At 41.3% G+C, this 24,844-nt stretch overlaps 1 protein-coding gene across 1 annotated transcript in view; it reads right to left on the bottom strand.

Moving 5' to 3' along the window:
• The window catches only part of cryz (crystallin zeta), a 44,472-nt gene extending 19,631 nt beyond the window's left edge, over positions 1 to 24,841 (bottom strand). The window contains exons 1-6 of the mRNA XM_022761899.1: positions 24,489 to 24,841; positions 5,243 to 5,395; positions 4,295 to 4,458; positions 1,303 to 1,354; positions 932 to 1,081; positions 335 to 436 (exon numbers count right to left, since the gene is read on the bottom strand). Coding sequence (XP_022617620.1) covers positions 335 to 436; positions 932 to 1,081; positions 1,303 to 1,354; positions 4,295 to 4,458; positions 5,243 to 5,395; positions 24,489 to 24,596 — 729 coding nt within the window. The 5' untranslated portion in view covers positions 24,597 to 24,841. The remainder of the gene's footprint in view (positions 1 to 334; positions 437 to 931; positions 1,082 to 1,302; positions 1,355 to 4,294; positions 4,459 to 5,242; positions 5,396 to 24,488) is intronic.
• Between the last annotated feature and the right edge of the window lie 3 nt (positions 24,842 to 24,844).

Below are 24,844 nucleotides of genomic sequence, written 5' to 3' on the forward strand. Positions count from 1 at the left end.
AGTGGCAGTAGTAGCAGTTTTTTGTTCAATATATTTGTATATATTAGTATATTTTTTGTCCAATGACATTTTTTTTACCATTGATCCCCATGGGAAATGTCAACTCCCTGACTAACAAGTATGATAAACTGGAGGCACTTGTGCAGTTGTTTGGTGATCCATTACTATTGCATATTTATTGTTTCTGGAGTCTGAAGATGAAGGAAAGTGTGCTCCATTTCAAATCTGGTGCAGAGGCAAGTGAACCATTAACACACTGTAGTTCACTGTAGACAGCTGATAATAGAAATCTGCTCTCCAGTACACAGAACTACATACTGTAAGACCTACTGACCGTAACACGTCCCCCGTAGGCCAACATCTGGAGGTCTTTACTCAGGTTGACATTTGACAGCATCTCCATTATCACATCTATGCCTTTGCCGTCTGTGGCTTCCTGAAACAAAAAAACACATTTCTGTAATGACTACCGACTAGTGGTGAAAACAAATACGGATAGATTATTCAGATATGCACAGATAATGTGCCCTTTTATCTGAAAATACATTTGTATTTTTGCAGTAACAATCCTTCCCAGCATAATGCAGATGTGCCATAACGTAAACAAATAGACCAAAGTTCAACAGTCACACATTCACTTCACTTTAACCCCTGAGTGAGTGGTTCATGTCACCAGCCATTTTCCAGCCCACACTGTGACTATCTGAATATTTATTACATAACGCTTTTCTAGTCTTATTGACCACCCAATTCTTCCATTCACACACACATTCATACAGTGCTTATTTCTACATGTACAGCACTTACCACACAAACACATTGACACACCGATGTTACGTCGGGGGCAATTTGTTTCAATTGTAATTGTTTAAATGTTTAAAGGGGTTTTCCTCCTGGTGTTCTGTCAGGGTGTAGAAATGTGTATACATACCATGATTTTATTAGTGTAGCCCTCTTCTCTGTGATTAAAGGCCATGTGAGCTCCATTGTTGAGAACCAGGTTCATGCCCTCTGGTGTCCCTGCTGTTCCAAACACCCTGAGTCCCAGAGCACGGGACAACTGACATGCTGCCACACCCACCTACAAACACACTCACACCAAATTTCAGAGTACAATTACATTGACTTACATTCATTTTCTGGAGACTCTTTCTTTAACCATAACTACTACTCACCTAACCCTAACCATATTCTAACTTTCAAACATGATCTGAACTTAACATTAATGACTTATGTTAAGGGGGGTTGTTTTTTGTCCCTTTTTTAGATAATCAAAAAAAAGAAAAAAAAAAAAACTCTCACCCCTCCACTGGCTCCATGGATGAGTACAGTCTCTCCAGCCTTGGACTGGGCTCTATAAACAATTTAACAAACACATTTTAGTCAAACATAAAACACATTTTTGTCATGTCATTGAACACTGTATAAAAATACCATGTACAGATCAATGTCTGTCTTTTAATAATTTCCAACTTCCCCACTCAGTCACAGAGTATACAGTGCATTCAGAAAGTCTTCAGACCCCTTCACTTCTTCCGTTTGTGTGTATGTTGCAGCCTTATGTTAAAATCGTTGATATAATTTTTTCCCTCATCAATCTACACACAATATCCCATAATGACTAAGCGAAAAAATGAATTTTAGAAATTTTTGCACCTTTATTAAAAACAGAAAATCTGAAATATCACATTGATTGAAATATTCAGACACTTTGGAGACTGGTCACGGTTGAGGGAAAGCTAAAGGAGCAAAGAAAGGATGTGTCAAGATCCTAATATGTGGCTGTAAGGACGAGTTACACAGATTTTTTTCAGACAAATTTTACAGCTTCTCCCACTCTAGCCCTGAACATTCTGTGCAATACACACCCATTATAAACTCAGAAATGATCTTAAAAAAAGCATGAAACTAAAACTGTGATGATTCAAAAGCTGTACAAGATATCAAAATTTGAATATATGTTAAATAGCTGAAAGTCTTGTAAACATTTTAAAGTTTGAATGAAGTCTGTAGCTGAAAGTATACTGAAGCAGTTGAAACTAGAAGAGGATGAAGCTTTCAAGGATTTGAACAGTCTCTCCATTCATCTGAATAGCAAAAAAATTGCAGAAAAAGCTCAATATTTTGAAAATTCTAAATAGTAGAAAAAAGTTGTATACATCTGAACAAGCTGAACGTTTTGAAAGTTGAATGGTTTCTGTATGAAAAGGTAGGAAGGAGTAGTTAGAGACCATGGAAAGGCAGAAGTAAGAATAATAAAATATAAAGATTTGAATAACAATAGTGTGAGTGCTACTGTCACGTTTGGGGGTATGGCTGGACTCAAATGCAACCAACACAAACATAGTAGTGCAAAATGTTTTAATAACAAAAAGTGACTACTTACCAAACACTGTTAAACCAACTTAACAGGAAACCAAAGCATGAGGGTACACAAGGAATTACAACAGGAGACACAGGGGACAACAACAGATAACACTGAGAACAATTACAGACGAACCGACACAGACAAAGGGAAGCACAGATACTAAACAGACACAAGGGAGGCAAGGGTGATTGAACACAGATGAAACACATTAGGGCGGGGCAGACGATGAACAAGCAGGAAAACAGGACAAAGACAGGAAGTAAAAACATTGAGACACACAAGGAAACCAACTACAAAATAAAACAGGAAGTGACAAAAATCCAAACATAATGTCAAACATAAAATTTCTGCCATGGCAAACCATGACAGATACAGCATTCACACTATTGTTATTAATAAAGAGAAACTGACAACAACATAGAGTGGGATTGGTGGGATCGCTGATTAAGAGGAACATTTTTGACCTGACAACAACATAGAGTGGGATTGCTTCATTCAGCAATCCCACCAAAAAACGGAATGTTCGTTTTTCGACCTGACAACAACAGATAGTAGGATTGCTTCATGCAGCAATCCCACCAATCAGATGCTGTTTAGAAAAGTACAGCATTCTCCAAAATTCATCTGTATGATCGGGTTTGTGTCGACCCGGGAGAATTTAATTTTACAATTTACATTTCATGACTTACATTTAATTCACTCAATGGAGTCTGTCATAGATCACCTAACTGGCAGCCTATTAGCCACAGTCTGTTGTAGCTGTACCTGTTGTAATGTAGGTATGAGAGGATATCCACTGTCCCCCAGCAAGTGACATCCAGTTGGAATATGATCCTTTCATACAGCTGCCTCAGGACACTCTTAATTAAGATCCAAGAATCATGTGTACATCCTGGACATTTTGCAACAATGTCTACAACTGTGCAGGCAGCATCCAATACAACCTGTGTGTTAATTGTGTGATTTTTTTTGTCTTGTTTACAAATATGTCCTTATGTCCTTGCATTGGTGCAATATTCTTTACAAGCTTCCATCTATGACACCAATCACGGCGGGTAGACTGACCATGGCAGGCACGGCGTCAGGATTTCAATTTTGGATTTGGATTCAATTTAGTTTTCGAACAGAAACAACTGATATCCTGCGCTGGAGGGCCATTAGTTTGATTATGACACTTTTATAACCTGTTTTAACATTCAATTGCAAGATAGATTATTATTTACCCCTGGCAATTACTTTGTATTTAAGAGAGAAAAATAATATTCTATTTCATATTTAACAAGTCTCGTCTGTATGTCTCATCTCACATCGGTCTGTGTTTCTGATTTAGTCGTATCTTTTTAGGGTTGACGCTTGTTGTGTCAGACCCAAGAAGACTTGAGGCTGTAATTGCTGCCAAAGGTGCTTCACCTAAGTAGTTTGCTTTTTGTTTTGTTATTATACAGTATTGAGTGTAGATAGATGAGGAAAAAAATTATTTAAATGATTTTAGCATAAGACTGCAACATAACAAAATGTGAAAATAGTGAGGAGGTCTGAATACTTTATGAATGTTCTGTATACACTCTTGTTTTTTTTTTTTTAAAGGCTTTTTTTTAAAGTATGTAGACATAATCACAGTGCACACTTAGAAACAATGAATATAAAAAGTAATAGAAAAAAAAAATAGAAAATTTCATTCAATTTTCAACATTTATGTTTTTCATTTGACAAAATTTGTAGATGTGTAGAGAAAATTTATAAAATATAGATACATTTTTTTCCGGCACAAATTATTTTCAACAGTGAAGTTACACAAACTCTGGGCCTGTGACACCTTATATTCTCCTGTTAATTCATTTTAACCACCAGGATGGTGGTTCTTGAACTTTTGCAGTTGCAGAGTTCAATTAAGTTAACAAGCCTGTTCCAGTGACAGGGTCTTACTTGTGAATCAGAGCTCTGTAGGCAGTGAAGTAAGGGATCCCGATGGCTGCTCCCTGTGTGAAATCTAAAGTGTCAGGCAGTTTGTGGACACAGTCTTCAGCTGCTACAGTGAACTCTGCATAACCTCCAGACTCTGTTGCTGTGGTGAAAACTCGATCTCCTGCCTGGCAAACACACACATACAAATTAAATGCATAGATGGAATAAATTTGCTGTAATAATAATAACAGCAGTCTGCCAGCTGTTAATTAAACAAGGTGACTGCTACCAAAACACACTGTTGTCTCAGGCACCTTTCTGTCACCATGTATGATCTACAGTCTGTACTTGGAATTTAAAAGGTTGTAAGTGCAACTCGATGACATCCAGTTGTAAATGTACTGACAAGCCTGTTAATGATAGTTGAAAACTATAACTTCTAAAACTAAAAGTTTACCTTATATCCTGTGGTGTAAACTGACATCTATTTTTGGCTGGACCAGGGTCTAGCACTACTTCCCTGTGAGTGAGCGATAGAGTGAGTTACACCATTAGTTAATCAGACTCAAACTGGTGCTGCTCTCTGGGATTCTGGTTTGTAAACAGTCATGACTACCAGTGGTGAACGCAACATGGATAGCAAATTACAAGCTTGACCTTGTTGTCTTTGCTAGCAGCTGTTGTGCAGTTAAATTCTGCATTTTAATGATGCTACAGCTGCCTTTGCTGTTCCTAGTTCATAGCATTTTCTGTAACTAACCAACTGCAGAGTAGACAATCTGCTTCCTGTATACACTGGCACATACATGCCCAGTGTACATTAATGATCATTTCCAGGCGTGTTAGTATGGACTGAGATTATTTCTGAAACACTTGTCTTGACGGAGATCCTTTTTGTTTTTTACTCAAAGGCCATCTTAATTCTCTTTAAATATGAATTCCATCATGCCCGTGGTGCTCTACTCAGACCTTTACTGCAACAACTCCCTCTCCAACAGTTTCCACCACCCCAGCTACATCAGTGCCCGGTGTGTAGGGCAGAGTGGGTTTACGGGCATACGTCCCAGCACGAATGTAAGCTTCCACTGGGTTCACTCCACAGGCATGAACACGGATCAAAACCTAGAGTGGAGACACATCATGGAAGAGCAACAAATCAGACAAGACAGTTAAAAACTAACAAGTGATCAATTTTGGACAGATAAATACATATGTAAAAATACTTGATGATATTGTGATGTGATATTTACAAATAGGTCCAGCAGAACAGACAAAATATATTTAGGGCCCAAGCACAAAACCATTCTCTAACTCCAGCACACCTTGTCCGAACTGCCCCAAACATTATATGTTTGAAGCCAGAAGACATCTATATGGGTGTCAAGATTGGGTGTGGTAAAATGGCTCATGGGCACTGCCCCGCCCCCCCCCAGAAAATTTCAACAAAGTAGCCCCCGCAGTACCTTTCACCTAGATGTATGAAAATTGGTAGGCATATATAACACATGGAGCCTCTTGGAGCCATATCCTACCTAAACCCAACCAGAAGTCCACCATTTTTAATTTAGTGTGCAATTTTGTTGCATTTTTCCCCATTTCCAGGAGTCAGAATTATGCTAAATTACAAAGCGGCCAATGGCGGTGTGGCAAATTTTGCCAACTCCAACATATATTATGAAAACTGCCCCAAACAATATATATTTGATAAGACTCCCAGCCTGAAGACATCTAAATGCCAATATTCAGTTTTAATCATAGTGCCCCCTTGTGGTAGGAAATGTCATGTTTTACACTTTGATGAAGTCCTCCTAGCAGGTTGACCACATCTACCTGAAACTTGGTCGGGAAATGTTTAAGAATTTGATGCATAATGGTGGAAAACTGTGACTGGCAGTTTGTTGAATGGCCTGCCTGTGGTGGCGTGGCGAATGTCAACGTTTCGCCATGAAAGATCAACTCGCTAAAACTTCAGCATGTATTGTCCAAACTGCCCCAAACCGAACATGTTTAATAACAGTCACATAACAGTCAACACATCTACATGCCCATAACAAATAATAGTCATTGCGCCACCTAATGGCAAAATGAAAGATCTTGTTTTACTATTTCATTTACTTCTCAGGTTGTCCAGACCCTCCTCAAACTTGATCAGAAAATACTTCAACCTTGGCCTTGATGATGGTTTGGTGCAAATATTGTGAGTTTTCATTCATGGGTGTGGCTCTGGTGGCATGGTGAATTCCAAACAGGAAATGGTTGTAAGTCTATATATATATTGTCTAATCTGCCTCAAACTTGGTTGGAAAATACTTCTGTTCTTGATGATGCAATATTGCGAAAATTGTGAGTTTTCATTTAAGGGCATGGTTCTTGTAGCGTGGTGAAATTTGAAAAAGGAAATTCCTTTAATTCAATTATACATTGTCCAATCTAGCTCAAACTTTGTCAGTAAATCCAATATAGCTCATGCTATATTGCTAAAATTGTGAATGAATTGTGAATTTTCATTTAAGGGTGTGGCACCACAGTGAATTTTGTAACAAGAAGTGGTTGTAACTCTATTATACATTGTTCAATATTCCCCAAAATTGGTGACAATATGCTTTACACCTAGATGATGCTTTAATGTGAATATTGGCATGGCTCCTGTGGCGCGTTGAATTGAGATGTTGAGTTTATAATGGGTGTGTATTGCACGGAATGTTCAGGGCTAGAGTGGATGACATCATCGCTATAGTGGGAGAAGCTCTAAAATTCGTCAGAAAAAAATCTGTGTAACTCGTCCTTACGGCCACATATTTCAATCTTGACATATAATTACTTCCTCATTAGTAGACAAATTTGTCCTGTTTCATACAATGTGTCTTAGCACAGAGACTTACAGAATTTGAACATGAGCCTCAAAACAATAGGAGTACCCGCCACCTCCCATTTAATGCAATACAAATTCAGGAGCTGATTTCCCCAGAAATGCATACAAAATGACATTTTTCTGCAACTCGCTCCTGTGACCACATTTTTAGCTCTAGAAACACCAAAGCCAGATATGCAGTGCATGAAGATCTTGTGCCGTCCATGGTCCGCTCATGGTTCTGATAGGTCACTGGAAAGGCTCGGCAAGCCAAAATCACACCCAGATCTGAGTCAGCTCTGTGTCTTTCAGCTAGACACAGGTGTTCGAAAAAGCTTGTTAAGAGACTCTTTGATCTCTGTGATTCTTACAAAGACAGCCACACAGACACACACACAGACAGACAGACAGACAGACAGACAGACAGACAGACACACACACACACACACACAGACAGACACACACACACGTGCAGAAAGCTGTTTACAAATTAGTGCTCATAGAGTGGGATTACAAGTGTACAACAGTAAATACAGCAGCAGACATATTGAATTTACTTTGAGCTTTGAGCTACAGAAACTGTTCAACCATCATAGTAGCTCTCCCATAGACTGCAATACACACACACACACACACACACAAACACACACACACACCACCACCACCCTTCACCACCCCATTTTTATCACTAAAGGTAGGCTTAATAACAGAAACACCTCTGTATAATGTAAATTACACTACATCCTCCACAGTGATCAATTGAATCAACAACTATCTAAATGTATTTTAATAAGAAATTGCCAACCGAGTATATTAGCAATTATCAGGTGTATGCTCAGGCGCCAAAGTGCCTAACTACAATTAATTGGTTCATTTCGTTGCTGTTCTCACCTGGGAACTGATATATCTGGTAACCTAAAGATGTTCTTTCATTTTATAGTTTTATCATATATTATTTACATTACATTTTATGAGTAATACATGTCTACTGTTATAAAATGTGGTCTACTTCATAGAACTACAATCTGCTTACATAGAATATTGCACAATGCTATTGTGGCATATAGGATATTGTTTGCCCACTGACTTGTCTCTGTGTGTTATCTTATAGAATATGCACTTTATTTTATATCTTTGCAAATAACCCCCATTTAATTTAATACATTTTTGATTCAAGTACAAGGCACTGGAGCAACTGTGGGTAGGAACAGGCAGGTGTTGTAGTCAGGATTTATTACAAGAAAGTATGAAACTGAAATGGACATAAAAAAATACAGAAAGACATTCATCAATAAACAATATAGAATAGCTTGTCATATATACAGGTTAACCATGGATGTATTACAGAGCTCTATAATACATCCATGAGGTTAACGCACAGGTAAACAAAGCAACTTCCTGGTACATCACTTCCTGTTGCTTGCTATTGGCTGAGGCTGCAATACCAAGGATAAATGGCCTGGAATTTCTAGCAGTAAATAAACAGTTCCAATACAGGTTGTTTATCAAATGTTGTCAATCTAACATGTGACAACACATCAATACGGGCTGTGGCTGTTGGGTGTTGCTGTTGATTTTGTTTAAATATGCCGATTTGTAATGTTATGGGTTATTGTTTTCCAGACGATTGAGCTAAGCTAGCTAACTTATGCTAACGCTAGCTATCGCGTGTTGCCATAGCAACAGTAAACATTCACGTAAGGGCTAATGGGATGTAAATAGAGGACTGTTGTAAATACAGATTAGATAGGTTGTAATTTAGCACCTCGTCTCGTCTCGTCGTCTCCCGCTTATCCGGATCCGGGTCGCGGGGGCAGCAGCCTCAGCAAAGAGGTCCAGACAGCCCTCTCCCCAGCCACTTCCACCAGTTCCTCCGGGAGAATCCCGAGGCGTTCCAAGGCCAGCCAAGAGATATAATCCCTCCAGCGTGTCCTTGTTCGGCCTCGAGGCCTCCTCCCGGTGGGACATGCCCGAAACACCTCCCCGGGGAGGCGTCCAGGAGGCATCCTCACCAGATGCCCGAACCACCTCAACTGGCTCCTCTCGACATGGAGGAGCAGCGGCTCTACTCCGAGTCCCTCCCGGATGACTGAGCTCCTCACCCTATCTCTAAGGCTGAGCCCGGCCACTCTGCGGAGGAAACTCATTTCGGCCGCTTGTATTCGCGATCTCGTTCTTTCGGTCATTACCCAAAGCTCATGACCATAGGTGAGGATTGGAACGTAGATCGACTGGAAAATCGAGAGCTTCGCGTTCCGGCTTAGCTTCCTCTTCCCCACAACAGACCGATTCAGCGCCCGAATCACTGCTGACGCCGCCCCAATCCGCCTGTCGATCTCCCGCTCCATCCTACCCTCACTCGTGAACAAGATCCCGAGATACTTAAACTCCTCCACCTGAGGCAAAGCCTCCCCCCTGACCTGGAGTGGGCAATCCACCCGTTTCCAGCTGAGAACCATGGCCGCAGACTTGGAGGTGCTGATCTTCATCCCAGCCGTTTCACACTCGGCCGCGAACCGCCCAAGCGAGAGCTGAAGGTCGGCGCTCGATGAAGCTAAGAGGACCACATCATCCGCAAAAAGCAGAGACGAGATCCTCCCGCCACCGAACCCAAACCCGTCCACCACCCGGCTGCGCCTAGAAATTCTGTCCATAAAAGTTATGAACAGAACCGGTGACAAAGGGCAGCCCTGGCGGAGTCCAACCCTCACCGGGAACAGGTCCGACTTACTGCCGGCTACGCGAACCAGACTCACACTCCTTTGGTACAGGGATTTAATGGCCACTAACAAGGGGCCATCCACCCCATACTCCCGGAGTGCCCCCCACAGGGAGCCCCTGGGAACACGGTCGTAAGCCTTCTCCAAATCCACAAAACACATGTGGACTGGATTGGCAAACTCCCATGCTCCCTCCAGCACCCTAGCGAGAGTAAAGAGCTGGTCCACAGTTCCACGCCCAGGACGAAAACCACATTGCTCCTCCTCGATATGAGGTTCAACTATCGACCGGACCCTCTTTTCCAGTACCCTGGCATAGACCTTACCAGGGAGGCTGAGGAGTGTAATTCGCACGGTAGCTTGGAACACACTCTCTGGTCACCCTTCTTAAGATGGGCACTGCCCCCGATGCCACGCAATATTGCAGAGGCGTGTCAACCAAGACAGCCCTACAACATACCAGAGCTTTGAGATACCATGGCGGATCTCATCAACCCCCGGGGCTCTGCCACCGGCACAGTTGGTTTCACTACCTTGGCGACTTCTGCCCGCGGAGATTGGATTATCCATTCCAGGTCTCTTGGCTCTGTTTCCTCCACGGAATACGTGTTGGTGGGATTGAGGAGCTCCTCAAAGTATTCCTTCCAGTGTCCTACTATATCCTCAGTTTGACGTCAGCAGCTCCCCGCCCCACTGTAACAGTGTGAGCAAGTTGCCGCCTTCCCCCTCTGAGGCGCCGGAACGGTTTGCAAGAACCTTTTTGGAGCCGATCGATAGTCTTCCTCCATTGTCTCACCGAACTCCTCCCACGTCCGAGTTTTTGCCTCAGCAACTGCGCGGCTGCACTCCGCTTGGCCCGCCGGTACTCGGTCAGCTGATTCCTGAGACCCACAGGCCAACCACCGCCCTGTAGGCCTCCTTCTTCAGCCTAACGGCTTCCTCACCCTGGTGTCCACCAGCGGGTACGGGGGTACGCGCACGACTGGCCCGCTACCTTGCGGCCACAGCTTGCAACAGCCGCCTCAACAATAGCAGAGCGGACAAGGCCCATTCGGACTCAATTGTCCCCCACTGCCTCGGGAAGCGATCGAAACTCTGCCGGAGGTGTGCGTTGAAAATCATCTTGACGGGTTCTTCCGCCAGGTTTTCCAGCAGACCCTCACAACCCGTTTGGGCCTGCCAGGTCTGCGCGGCGTCTTCCCCGCCATCTGATCCAACTCATCACCAGGTAGTGGTCGGTTGACAACTTTGCTCCTCTCTTCACCCGAGTGTCCAAAACATGCGGCCGCAGGTCTGATGATACGACTACAAGTCGATCATGAGACGCGGCGACCTAGGGGTGTCCTGGTGCCAAGTGCACCTGTGGACATCCTTATGTTTGAACATGGTGTTAGTTATGGCCAAGCTGTGACTAGCACAGAAGTCCAATAACTGAACGCCGCTCGGGTTCAGATCGGGCAGGCCGTTCCTCCCCACCACACCCTTCCAGGTCACGCTGTCATTGCCCACGTGAGTGTTGAAGTCTCCCAGTAGGACAATGGAGTCCCCTTTCGGGGCACTTTCCAGCACCCGTCCCAAGGACTCCAAAAAGGGCGGGTAGTCTGAACTGCTGTTTGGCGCATAAGCGACGACAACAGTCAGAACCCGATCCCCGACCCGAAGGCGCAGGGACGCAACCCTTTCGTCCACCGGGGTAAACTCCAACACACAGGCAGAGAGCCTGGGGGACACCAAAAAGCCCACCCCGGCCCTCCGCCTCTCACCCGGAGCAACTCCAGCAAAGAGGAGAGACCAGCCCCTCTCAAGGACTTGGGTTCCGGAGCCGACGCTATGTGTCGAGGTGAGGCCGACTATATCTAGCCGGTATCGCTCGACCTCTTCCACAAGCTCCCGCTCCTTCCCCGCCAGAGAGGTGACGTTCCATGTTCCAAAAACCAGTTTCTGTAACCGAGGATTTGACCGCCAAGGCCCCCGCCTTGGTCTGCTGCCCAATCCACAATGCACCGGATCCCGCTGACTCTTCCTGTAGGTGGTGAGCCCACTGGGAGATGAACCCATGTAGCCGGTTTGGGCTGTGATATGCCATGAAGAAGCTGCCTCTGCGCGCATCCGGGCTAGCTGACCATAGCTACCGTTTTCGGCTATAAACATGTACTAAATGACGTCGTTGCGAGTAAACTCTGGATGTTCCCACTTCAGGACACTTGGATTGTCGCGGACGAGCAGATGTTTTCGTGTCGGTCGCAATTAACGGCCATTCAAAGTATTTTCGCTGCAGGACTGGCTCACCGGGGGTCTCTTGGACTTTTTTGGAAGAAAAAAGCACACAGGATAACTAAACAGCATGCGGGTGAGTCCATAATGACTGAATTTTGTTTCTAGGGTGAACTATTCCTTTAAGCTATCTTAAAATTGAATTCAGAATAAGCACAACATAGATTGTAGGCTACGCCAGAAAAAAAGCATGTTGGTTCAATTGGTTCCATTTGTACACTCTGAGTAGGCCCTAAGGCTAATACATTGAAACCACTGATGTACGGTAAGCGGTAAATGTTTTTTGCTGTATGGCAATGGGCCAAACAAAAAAATTGGCATGTATACGGCAAAATTTTGGTTGGTTGGCCCCGCAAAATCTCACTCCAAGGCTTTTTGAAAAGTTGGCAGCCCTGTGATGCTCTGAACTTTTATAATAAGCAACCTTGTGTTTAATGTATTCCAGAGCTCAATTTTGGATGGACCTATTTGGAGACCTTAGAGATTCTGGACAGTTTAATGGCAGCCATGAACACCAGGACTTAGTGAGATTCTGCTTCAGTGATGTTCTGCAGAAAGACCTGGATGAATGTACCGACCTCTGGAACAAGCACAGGATTCGACGCTCCAGACTTGCATCATGTCCTGGGGGGATTCCAAATGAGCTGTATCTCTTGCCTCACCAGTAATCCATCTCAACTCAGAATGAATTGAACATATACATTCTTATAAAAATGCAAAGTGTTGTATTATAGCACAATAGACATGGGATACATTTGGATCATTACAGGTGTAGGCAAATTATAACCTTTAATTTATAGGCTAGTTGTGCCTGCCTTTGTTTACCTACACATTTTTGTCTATGAAGTAGCAAATCAAATAAGAATAATAATTTGAAACTGCATTTTCCAAATCCTAGGGACATGTTTTCCTCTCATTTTGAATTATATAGTTCTTTCACTCTGCAGGTTTGGTTCAAGGGACTGTGGATTTGCTGTTGAAGATGGGGAACTACCTACCTAAACTAGGTTTCCTGAGTCGAGACAAACTATTCATCTATGTAGTGATCCGGACATTCAGGATTATCTACAACAGGCGGTGGAACAACATGGATTACAGCAGCCACATGATTGGGAGTCAGCCTCAGAACTATACATTACTCTGAAGGAAATAGCTGGGCTATAAGTATGGACCAATATACAAAAATGGACTCAATTCACCACATCCCAGAACACGATCTGTTGTTGACCAACTTGTTTATTGCAACTGTAAAGTACAATAAAGAACATATGAAACAGCATGATCAATGCACACCTTGCCTTTTTCCCCACTCACTTGAAACAGTGGAGTGTTGACTAGAAAATGAAGTAAACTGTCTTTACTCCTTCTCAAAGTTCTCAAAACTTTAGTTTGACACAAAAGACCAAGCCAGGCTGAACTTAGAACTTTCTTGCCCTTATAACTTATTCTGTCTTCCACACTTTTCAGAGACTTCCAAAACCTGGTGAGTTTAGAATACCGAAGTCCATATTTGCTTTGAAAAGACTGTATGTTTGCAAGAGTGGAAGTGTGATTGTGTTGGCACATGTATTCGCTAAGGGATACATAGACTCCTGTGTCATTCCTGCAGGTGGGATTGACTTCAAGCCTGTGGAAAACATGAACACCTCCACCAGTGACACAGGTCCTTGTTCTGTGAAAAGAGCAGTCATTACATACATTTCAATTCATGTAAAATCAGATTTTATTATCTTATCAGAACAGTATTTTTCTCACAAACCTTCATAGTCCATAATATAGTCTCCCCAGAAACTGAGTGCCAAGTTTTCTGTTGTTCTCCTGTTGCTCCCTGCTAGACTGAGCTGTGGCCTAAAGAGTTGTTCAAGTTCTGTAGCAGTCAGCCTCTTGTCCATGTGACACAGCACTGGAGCCAGTACACTGGGATGTTGGCAAAGGGCATCAAGAAAGTGTAAGCTGGCTAGTCCTTGTTTGAATCTATTAATGGATACAGATTAGTGAATGGTTGGAGGCAGTAAAACTCATCGTACATTTTTTTGTTACAACATACAAGGTAATTACTGTTGGCATATTATTTCAGGCCATATACAGTGTTTGTTTTAGCCCTGAAACACGTTGCATACTGCTTCACAGATTTTCTGAATATTGTCTTAATTTTCATTAACATAGGCACACCAGAGACACGTCTCACGCAGGCAGTGTAGCTGCTCTAATCTGTTAACATGGCTGCTGAAATGAAAATGATATATGACATTATCCTTATTATTTATTTGAAGTAGCAGCAGCAGCATTAAAGCTGCAGTCTGTAGTTTTGAGAAAAAAGTGGACTTAGCCAGAGAATTTGAACGAGTACAGCCTCCAGGTCCCTCCTTCTTCCTCCCTGCTGCGCTGCAGTCTTGCCTTCTAAGCCCCTACCACAGAATAACCGGCCATGCACGCTGCATCCATGTGAAGGCTTGTCCCCACAGTAAGAGAGGAAGCCTGTTTGACCAGTGAGAGCATGTGCTATACGGGGAAGGAGCGCTGCCGTGTGAAAGCATGCGCTGTGCAGGGGAGGGGGGCTGCCAGCAGCATGTGTACAGCGTCAATGACACTCCTCCAGGGCTCTGATTGGTTGTTTCACTCGGGAGCGAATGGATTCTAGCAAATCATTTTACAACCACTGGGAGGACCCAGAGACAGTGAATTATTTCACAGCTTATCTGTATCTTATTCTACTGTCAGATCATAATGAAAATTTTAGCAAATATAACACAAAAATGGTTACAGACTGCAGCTTTAATAAGGCAGGGGCCCTATTGGATTTTGATGATTAACTTCCCCATTCAACACAAAAAACATCCAGCCTTACCTTTCAATTGCACTGTAATTTCTGTCAGTGATGTACCATTTAAGGTATTCTGCCACAACTGTGTGTCTGTCTTCCACAGAGCTGACATGCCTGAAGCATCTAGCAGTTTGAAGCAAGGAGCTGTGCTTCAGTAATACGTCTTGCAGAGACGCCAAAGAATCTGCCAGCTCAATCTGAATGGGAGACAGAGACAGAGACACGGAGAGGGAGAGAGCGAGAGCGAGAGAGACAGACCAACACAGCGTGGAAAAAATATATATAAACAGCCAATTCAGATAAATTATATTTTAAGGCCAAGACAAAATAAACAGAAACCTTTCAAATGTAGTTACATAGAGGAATGTGGTTTCAATGTTTTTAGTAATGCAGTATTATAGTGTTTCTGCACATACATTTGCATGAGGGCCTCTACTGTAAACTGCTTATAAGCATTTCAATAAACAATACATTTATGACAATGACCAGTGTAGTCTCTATGTCATACCTCATTAAGAGCTCTCCCTATCTCATCATCTGTCACATCCTTCACATTTGCACAGAAACCAGGTTGACCAACAATATGGTTCACCAGGTCCCTAGAGAGAAAATGTGGGCCTGGTCCTCCATGAACTACGGACACAGCTATCATCTTCCCTGCCAAGATATACTCATCCTCTCCAATTGCTGGGGGATGCACAACCTTCATTGAGTCAGGGAGCTACAGTACATCACATTACAACAAGTATAAATTCAGTATCTGTAGGAATCAGAAAGTAAAGCACTTGAAAATTTGATTCCCGCATTGTTTACTGTCTTACATCAAACTATTCAAGGTCTGGGGCTGACAACAAACCTGTAGCATTGTACACCAAGTACCGACTCTCCGGGGGTCCTCGAAAAATGGGTCGAGACTGCAACTGGCTCATTAAAAGTGTCAGAAATTCTCGTTTTGGACCTCCAGTGTCTATTCCTTCCTCAAAGGAGCCTGCATCATCACTGAACTTCACAAGCAAATACGATTTTTTGGAGAAGCTTGAGCGTCTGAACCCTCTGAATGCTCCTTCCCAAACATTTGAGCATGTGATATTGAATCTGCTGACAGTTTTGTGGTCAATGGCATCTGCTAATTCCGCAATGATCATGGCTGCAGATATACCTGTGTCCCTATAACAATAGATACAGAACAGAATAGAATAAAAAAGTATATAAAATACTTCATCACTTCTCCAAGATACTATGGAATATGTTTTCGTGTTTTATAAAATTAATTTTTACAATGTACAGAAAAGAGTGGAAAAATGCATTCTATTATGTTTAACACTATAGAGTACTATTTTGCATTTGAACTGGTTTGTCCACAAAAAAGATAAATTACCAAGTTAAACATTAGTCTGAACTTCTTGCTGAACTCCTTTACACAAGACGTCTCCTACTTCACTAAAATGTCCATTCTCCAAATTATTATTATTTTTATTATCTTTACTGGTGTAGGTTTTTCATTAAACATGGTATATAGCTTGCCATGTCCAAAAGCACTGATGTGGTCCTTTTAAGGATCTTCTGTTTTGACTTTACAATGGTATTAAAAAAGGTTCAAAGATTACCTCTAAAAAGACACAAAATTTCAAGTTCACAAAATTGCAGCCAATAATACTTACTTGGCTGTTTTTGCAGGGTCAGTGCTTATGGGTGCAACATCACAATCTTGACTGTCATCCTCGTCATCCTCAATTACAATGGGAGCATACAGCTCTGTGTACTTGCTGCAAATAACAAATATATGAATCTCTTATCTATTAACAATTTATGGTTAGATACATGACAGTGAGTGTTTGAAAGTGTGTTGAAACCCGAAAAAGAAACACTACCTGTACAATGTGTTTTCCATTGTCTTCACAGTAGTTGCAGTGGCAAGGGCTGCATCTGCAACACTAAACAATGATCATTAATGTAGGGTATCTGCCTAGAGTAATAATATGACAAAAGACCCAATGGCTACTTCACTACCTTGATGTAGTCTTCTTTCGTCCTCCAGAGTTGCACTCCAATGGGTCATCAGTGTCCGAAATAAACACCTGATTTGAGATTAACATGTCAGCATAAATATGGAAAAAAAGAATATATTACATACTGTGTGAAAGCTGTGCTGTAATTGTACATTACATTACAGTAATGTCTAATATTAATAGTTTTTTGATTTGATTTAACCTAATAGTCTAATAGCAATGTCTACAGTAATCAGTAGTCTGTAACTAATGTATTAATAGTACTAAAATGTATAATTATAAGAAGGTTTTACATTGATAATAAACAATAAAATCAGCCTAACTACCTCTTCCATTACACCCTAATCTGGTGCCCCTGAAGAGCTGCTTGAAAACAAACAGAAATGAAAAAGTTAGTGCATGAATGTTTCCCATGAATGGCATTGATATGACAATGACATGACTGTTGAAAAGTGATTAGCTTGTTTGGGAGAGGGCTAGATGTGCAGGTGGATCTGCTTTGATGTGAAAAGTAGCACAACAGAAGGTTGCAATCACAATCACAATATATCACAATATATTGCGGACTTCTCAAAAACTAAAAACATGCATCTAGTAAGAGCAAAAAATGCAGTTACCCTGTTTCTGGAACTTTTGGTATGGGGCTGCTTTCATGCTGAGGTTCGAATGGCTGTAGTAAAACAAAAAAACAATAACACATTATATGTTTTGAGATAATGCTGTCATTAGGGCAATAAACAATAAGACCAGATCAAAACCTAGCATATGATCGAAACATGGGTCTTTTAATTCCAAATGGATACAGGAAGTAGCAGAATTCTGCTGACCAATGGTGTAATTTCATATATATGGGTAATCAGCTGCTCAGCTCTCTAAATATCAGCATCGACCATTGAAACCCCCAACCACTACTGAATATCTTTCAAATATTTTCATTTTAAATAAATAAACGTGTTGCACTCACCAGTGTGTCAGCTAGATCAACGTCTGTGGGTCTTTTTATGAAAATCTCAGAGTCAGAGTCAAAAATGTCTGCCACTTCTCTAACTGTAAAACACAAAACAATTCACACTGGCATTGAAGTCTTAAAGGGATAGTTTGGGTGTTTTGACATGAAGTTGTATGACATCCTCACCATCAGTGTCGTGCATCAGCGGTGACTTTTCCCCCATTGCATCCTGTGAGCAGAGTTCTGGCCCGGTTTTGGTGTTGAAGAAAGTAGCTCCGGCTAGTTTGCTGGGGTCAAAAAGATAAAGCGTTTTGCTTCAAAAAACAATATGCGTTCAAAAGAGTAATACGTTAGCATTACAAAATCGTTGTCCATAAAAAAGTCAGACCTCGCAATAACCTGGCACTATTTTCCCTCCCTTCATATCACTGCGCTCTCTAGTTCTCACGTTAGCTCTCTCGCATCACAGCGGTCACCATCCGCATGTAAACACCGTGAAAGAGGTGATGGAAAGGTGCACCGCTGTCAACATGTCAACAGGCGGCAGCACAGCACAGGATGTCATACAACTTCATGTCAAACAACCCGAACTATCCCTTTAACTGTAGTCATTATTTACAATAATACATCCTTTGACAGACACTCTTATGTACAGGTAGCGATAACGGCTAACTGCCTTGCTCAGGGGCAGAATGGTGGTTGCCACTTGATCAAACTCATAGCTTTCCAGTGTTCCATTTGGAACCCCAGATCCCTAACCACAAGGTGGCCACCAACACTCCACTTTCATTTAATGATAACGATTTAAAAAGTAGCTAAATCCAAGAGAAAGTGCCGAATGGAAAGTCGCCTTGACACACTGTGCCAGAAGCAGCTGGTTTTGGCTCAAGGTCAGATCTCTGCTTGAGCAACGCCAAACCAATACCTGCACAACAAGTAAAAATTGCTTTACACTCAGCAGTTTCTTAGACACTTTGTTTTTTAACTTCATTAACTAGCTATAGTCTCTCTTAGAGGTAAAACAACTGGGCACAGGAGTTACAGATGAAAAAAAAAACCACTTACCTTCTTCAAAGTCCTTCTTAGAGCAGATGAAAATTGTGATTCGTTGATATGTTTTTCCTAGTTCTGCCTTGTATTCTTTTAGAATAAAAGGTCTTTGTGTCCCAGGGGTATTGATGACTTCAGATCCATCCGGATAAAGAAGGACGAAGGGTCCTTCATCCAAATCTCTGTTGAAGTCCCTCATTTTTTTCACAGCCTGATGAAGAAGACTTTGAGCAGTGCTGTCAGAGTCTGTTGTCAAGGAAAGTGTTTTCCCACGTAGTGGCTTTAGACCACATTTCTGAGCAGTCATCAAGCCCAGATTTATCTGCAATAGAAACATAAGGTGATTCTACATCTGGATTAAAGAGCAATGCTTAATTCAAAAGTGATTGTTTCGCTGTAACAAGGCTGGCAAATGTTACATTTAGGCGCTAAATAGATCTTTACTTAATCTAGTAAACAGCGAGTTGGGAGGTACTTTTGGAAAACAAAAAAACTTATGATTGATCTTGGCCATAAAATTGCTCCTAAAAAATAATTATTCTTCCACAGTAGCCTACACAACATTTGATATTCATGATCAGAAATCAGTTGAAAAAAAAAAGGTAAAACAAGAAATTCAATGCTGTTTTGAGAGTTAATAGACTACAACACAAAAGCCTATTAGTGTATATGTTATATATTTATATATTTTAAACAATTATATATTTATACAAATATATCAGTTGTCATTAAATTGGCCCTATGAGGCTCATGTTTAGAGGGTTACCTGTTGTCACCTTACGCTTACCTGAACATTCCTCTTTTCCTTTTTCTTTGTCTCCATTTTACCAAAGCAAAATTTTTGCCTTTCCTCTGCCTTTTTCTTCCTGTATTCCTGGAAGGTTTTTATCAATGGGGTTGGATTTGATGGAGGATTCTGTGATACTACAGGGAAGCAAACGAAAAATGCGTTCTTATTACAGGTGCATAAATACAACAATAGTGGTATAAACAAAATGCATGGCTAGACTACACAGGGATTTCCCCTATAATTGTTTTCAGGACTGGTGGGAGACATGGGCTGTTTTCAAACACAAACTCCTGGCTTGTGTTTACCTGGTTACAAAACAAAGTTCACACAGGTTTCGGACATCCAGGCTTACTAACTAATGTTAGCTGGCAGAGTAAGGACCGAGTAGACATAACGTTACTTGAAATTCCCAAACTCCAAGTACAACTGGAGCGCAACATGGCGAATTTGGCTGCCAGCGTAGCAGTACAGTACATTTTCAGTACAAATGTAATGACATTATACCATTTTAACACATCTAAAAACAACATGTAATGCCATTCCCACTACCTTCGCTCCAAGCTCCCTGTTGCTTGGCTCTCTTTTGTCTCGTTTTTTTTTTTTTTTTTAATAGCAAGCCTAACCTTACTTTACTACTTCTACAGTTATCAAACAGAGAGAAATGTCCTACCTTCCCCCTAGAAACGTCGTTGTACTCTACAATACTCTATATTGCCGGCTATACACCAATAAAGGGCCAGAGTATATCGTTTTCAACATTTTTCTTCATTTTTTTCGGAACCATGTAGCCTGCGGACTAGCAGGTCTGAGAAACCCATTCACTGCTCAATTAGCAACAATTAACATTACATTTGTTAACTTACCTGAAGGCAGTCCGTTGGTGGGTTCAACGACAAGCACCTCATGAAGCCCCTTGCCACAACCACAGCAAAAGTTAGGTCGTTCGAAGTCTTCAGGGACCTTTTTGCCACAATAAGGGCAATACATCTTTGTCACTCTTCTAAATGAAGTCCGCCCGAGCCGTAAACTACCTGGTATGGCGTAAAGCTGCCTTAAAAATACCTGTTAAACAAATGGACGTGCTTTCGTCCAATCACCAATGATCCTTGTCATAGCAGGTACTACCCTTTCCGTTAGTAGTTAATGTCGTTGTGTTTTTGTTAATGTCGTTGTGTTTTTGTTAATGTCGTGTTTTCCTTTTTGTTGTTGTGTTTCTGTTAATGTCGTTGTGTTTTCCTTTTTGTTGTTGTGTTTTTTAATGTCGTTGTGTTTTCCTTTTTGTTGTTGCGTTTTTGTTAATGTCGTTGTGTTTTCCTTTTTGTTGGTGTCGTTTGCCCTTCAGCGCCACCGTACTTCTAGTTACTATAGCTTAGCAATTAGCACTAGCTTCTCTCTCTCTCCCCCTCTGTCTCGCTTACTCGGTGTGGTGTTGATGTAACTGCATTAGTCACACACACACACTCACTCCCCCCCCCCCCCCCCCCACACACACACACACACACACACACACACACACACTATTAATGCAGTATCTGGGGAGAAATGGACAAGGCTGATTCTTGTTGTCTAACTAGACTCTTTAACCAATTAATTGGTTGATTTCCTTGCTGTTCTCACCTGGTAACTGATATATCAGGTAACCTAAAGATGTTCTTTCATTTTATAGTTTTATCAATTATTATTATTATTATTATTGTTATTATTATTATTATTATTATCACCCTATAATGTTTTATCCCTCTCTCTTTATCCCTCTTTTTAAAAGTAACGCAGTAACACTTTTACTCAGAAACATTTTAACTGATTTACTTTGTTCTTTTATCTGAGAAAATTTTTACACAGCGATTTATTTCTACTGATGTCTTTTCACTAATAGTAGTGACGCTGTTCACATGTTGACCTGCTGACATCAGTTTGGTGTCCCATTTGAGTTTCTGTTATTGGTAGAGCATATTGTTGCTCTGTCTGAACACAGTTAATGTTGCTGTTTTCTTTTGTGCTTTTATCACAGTTTAACCCTCCTGTTATGTTCGTTTCTAAGGAACAGCAATGATGTTCCTGGGTCAATTTGACCCGGGGCATGTTTAATTATCCAAAAGTGTCAGAAACCAAAAAATCCCAATAAACATTGTTTATATCTCATTATTAACTGCATTACTAACCATTTCAATCAATATTTAGTGTAATGGTGTTCTTTACCTCTCAGATCATGGTTCAATGAGGATAATTCTCAAATTTTTCATTAAAAAATGCATGTTAAAACTTTTTTTAATGTACTTTGGAAAGACCTACATATAAAATACAAGACTTTTACATGACATTAATTTTTTTTAAATTTTATTTTACATTTTGAATTTTTTTTATGGAGTGATGTTGATAAATTAACACGAGACACCTCTTCTGTTCATCCAGTGTGACATTAGGGCCTGGGTTATAGAATAGTGGAAGTTCGCTACCCACTTGTCCTACACTGTCTCCGGAGACATTGTGGCAAGAAATATAGCCCTGCCTGTCTCTGCATCCCACAGACTGGCTGTTAATTCATCCTTTGACTTATAGACCCCAGCCAGGATGAGGACCCCCAGATATGCATGTAAATGCATTTTATCCTGCTCCTTCCACTTCTCCCATAAAACACACCTTCCTTCTAGATTAGCCATTTCGATAATGATTTTCTGTATTGAGTTGGGCATGACAAGCTCAAAAGCTGATTTGATGTCTGTCACACGAGTCACTGCCATCCTAGTGGGCCCTGGCACTGTCTTTATTATACTTTCTGCAGACAGTTTTGCCTGAAGTATATTTGGGGATTAAGACCACTGTATTTCACCATTTTTTGATGTGAATGTCTTGTTTGGAGGAATATGAATAGCAGTTTCCTCATTTGGTTCATAATCAGAATCATCAGACTCAGAATTGACCTCAAGACGGTCTTCATCTCCAGACACATCCACCTCTATTTCACTGTCATGATCAAAGATGAGTTCCAGAGCGTGTAATGTTGGTAGGACACCCTTGCAGAGAATCTTTATATGTTTTGCACCTCCCCTGCTGAGTGTCCACTCAATGTGGGTGGGGTTTGCCCACAGGAATAGAAAAGGTTCCCGTCAAAAGTCATAACAACACCTGCATTCTCGCACTTTACAGATGAGGTCAAGAGAATAGGGAGAGGGTGTGTGTGTGTGTGTGTGTGTGTGTGTGTGTGTGTGTGTGATTGGGGTGAAATATGTCTCACAGTTGCAAAGAATCAAATAGTATTTGACACTTTTGACCCCTTTTAGCTTCCACTTTGACTGCCGGGTCAAATTAACCCGAACAGTATCTATGTAATATAAACATGCAGGGGGGGTTGCAAATATTCGAAATGAACCATTTTAATTTTACATGTTGATTACACTTATTAAGCCAAGCAGAAGAAGTTTCATACCCAAAAAATACTTTTAACTATTTTTTTTAGATTTTTTAATTTTAAAATGGGTCAATTTGACCTGGAACATAACAGGAGGGTTAACTACCTGCTGTACATTTAAACTTAAACGCGTTGTGCTCGAAAATACACACACGCACAATCAAACATTTTTTGATATTCACCTTCAAAATAAGAGTCTCAACCAGGTAAAAAGAACTTACTGGAGGTTCTGTTGGGCAGCTCTACTGCTACAAACACACACACACACACACACACACACACACACACACACACATATATACACAGTATATTGACAGAAACACAAAAAACACCATCTCGAAGAATGGGATTAACCTTCAAAATAAAAGTCTCAACATGGTTAGAGGGAAGTATTGGCTCTGTTGTACAAAACCTTATGCACTTTATACTGTCAAACACAGAAGCACAGACACAAAATTAGAGTCTCAAAAAGGTAAGAGGTAAGGTAGGTTATAAAAGTTTGATCTTAGAAGCTAATGTCTATATGGGGATTTAGTGGTATAGCTTTATTGCAGATCAACTTCTGTTAGGGCATGTACATGTGTATATATATGTCTTGCTATGGTTATGGGGACGAATTTGGTTTTGAAACCATCAGTGTGACGTTATTTTGGCTGGTCTTGACAACTTCAAAAGGCTTTTTGAGGGACAACTGCAGTGACTGAGGTTAGTGTCAGGATAAGTCTCTACAACTTGAATGAAACTCAAAGTAACGTCCTTTGTACGGATTGAAATGAGAGGACTAAAGTACACTTCACTTTTGAAAAGCCGGTACCAGTGAATGTTTGGGATTTTTCCCTAAATAAAATGGCTTAAACAATTAATAAACAATTCTAATTTATGCAAATTAATTTTCTGCCAATCGACTAACTGATTACTGCTTCATTTCCAGAGTACTGGTTGGTCTCTGGGTAGCTGAAAAGTTATGAAATGTTCCATGTATGGTCAATAGGGGACCAACAACATATTTATGCTTCGAGTCCACTCGAGAAGTTAATGTGAAGTTAATCTGGCCACACAGACACATATACATGGCTGATCTGGTGCTGCCTGTGGAATGTGACCGTTGGACAGACACTCACCAGTTCAGCCAAAAACATGCACAGCAGTAAAATTAGGCCTGTTTGCACGCGTAAACACAAGTGACAGATTTTGGTGTTTAATGTGCTATCACTTCAAAAACACCACTGTGACTTGATGTGTTCATATGTCCAATCATGTCCTCACAATGAGTGCACATTGCAGTTGGTCAACTTACACCTGTGAACAGTTTCGAAACACACTAGCAACTTTGTCTCACCTGTCTGCGTCCAAGCTGTGGAACAGTCACATTTGAGCAGAGTCTGAGGACTGACGGACCTCCGAACTCACTCACACTGATGGCTCTCATCAGCCTGCAGCCCGACATGTCTGCTAAAGATGAACCGATTGATTCACAAATTTAAAATCGGATGTCCTTTTTAAACACTCTCCGAGAACCGTGAACACAAGCAAGCGAAGCCACAGGGTTTTTTTCACTGCAATACCGCGAGTGGCCACTAGGAAAGATGGCTGCAAGGCTGAACGGCGGTACCGTGTCCAGCTCTCTGTAGACGCGCTCTGATCCAAACTTCATTAATATGTTGAAACATTTATTCCGGTCTTGACGATGTCGCC

Source organism: Seriola dumerili, unplaced genomic scaffold, assembly GCF_002260705.1.
Source record: "Seriola dumerili isolate Sdu_G_001 unplaced genomic scaffold, Sdu_1.0 BDQW01000432.1, whole genome shotgun sequence".
Taxonomy (NCBI): Eukaryota; Metazoa; Chordata; class Actinopteri; order Carangiformes; family Carangidae; genus Seriola; species Seriola dumerili.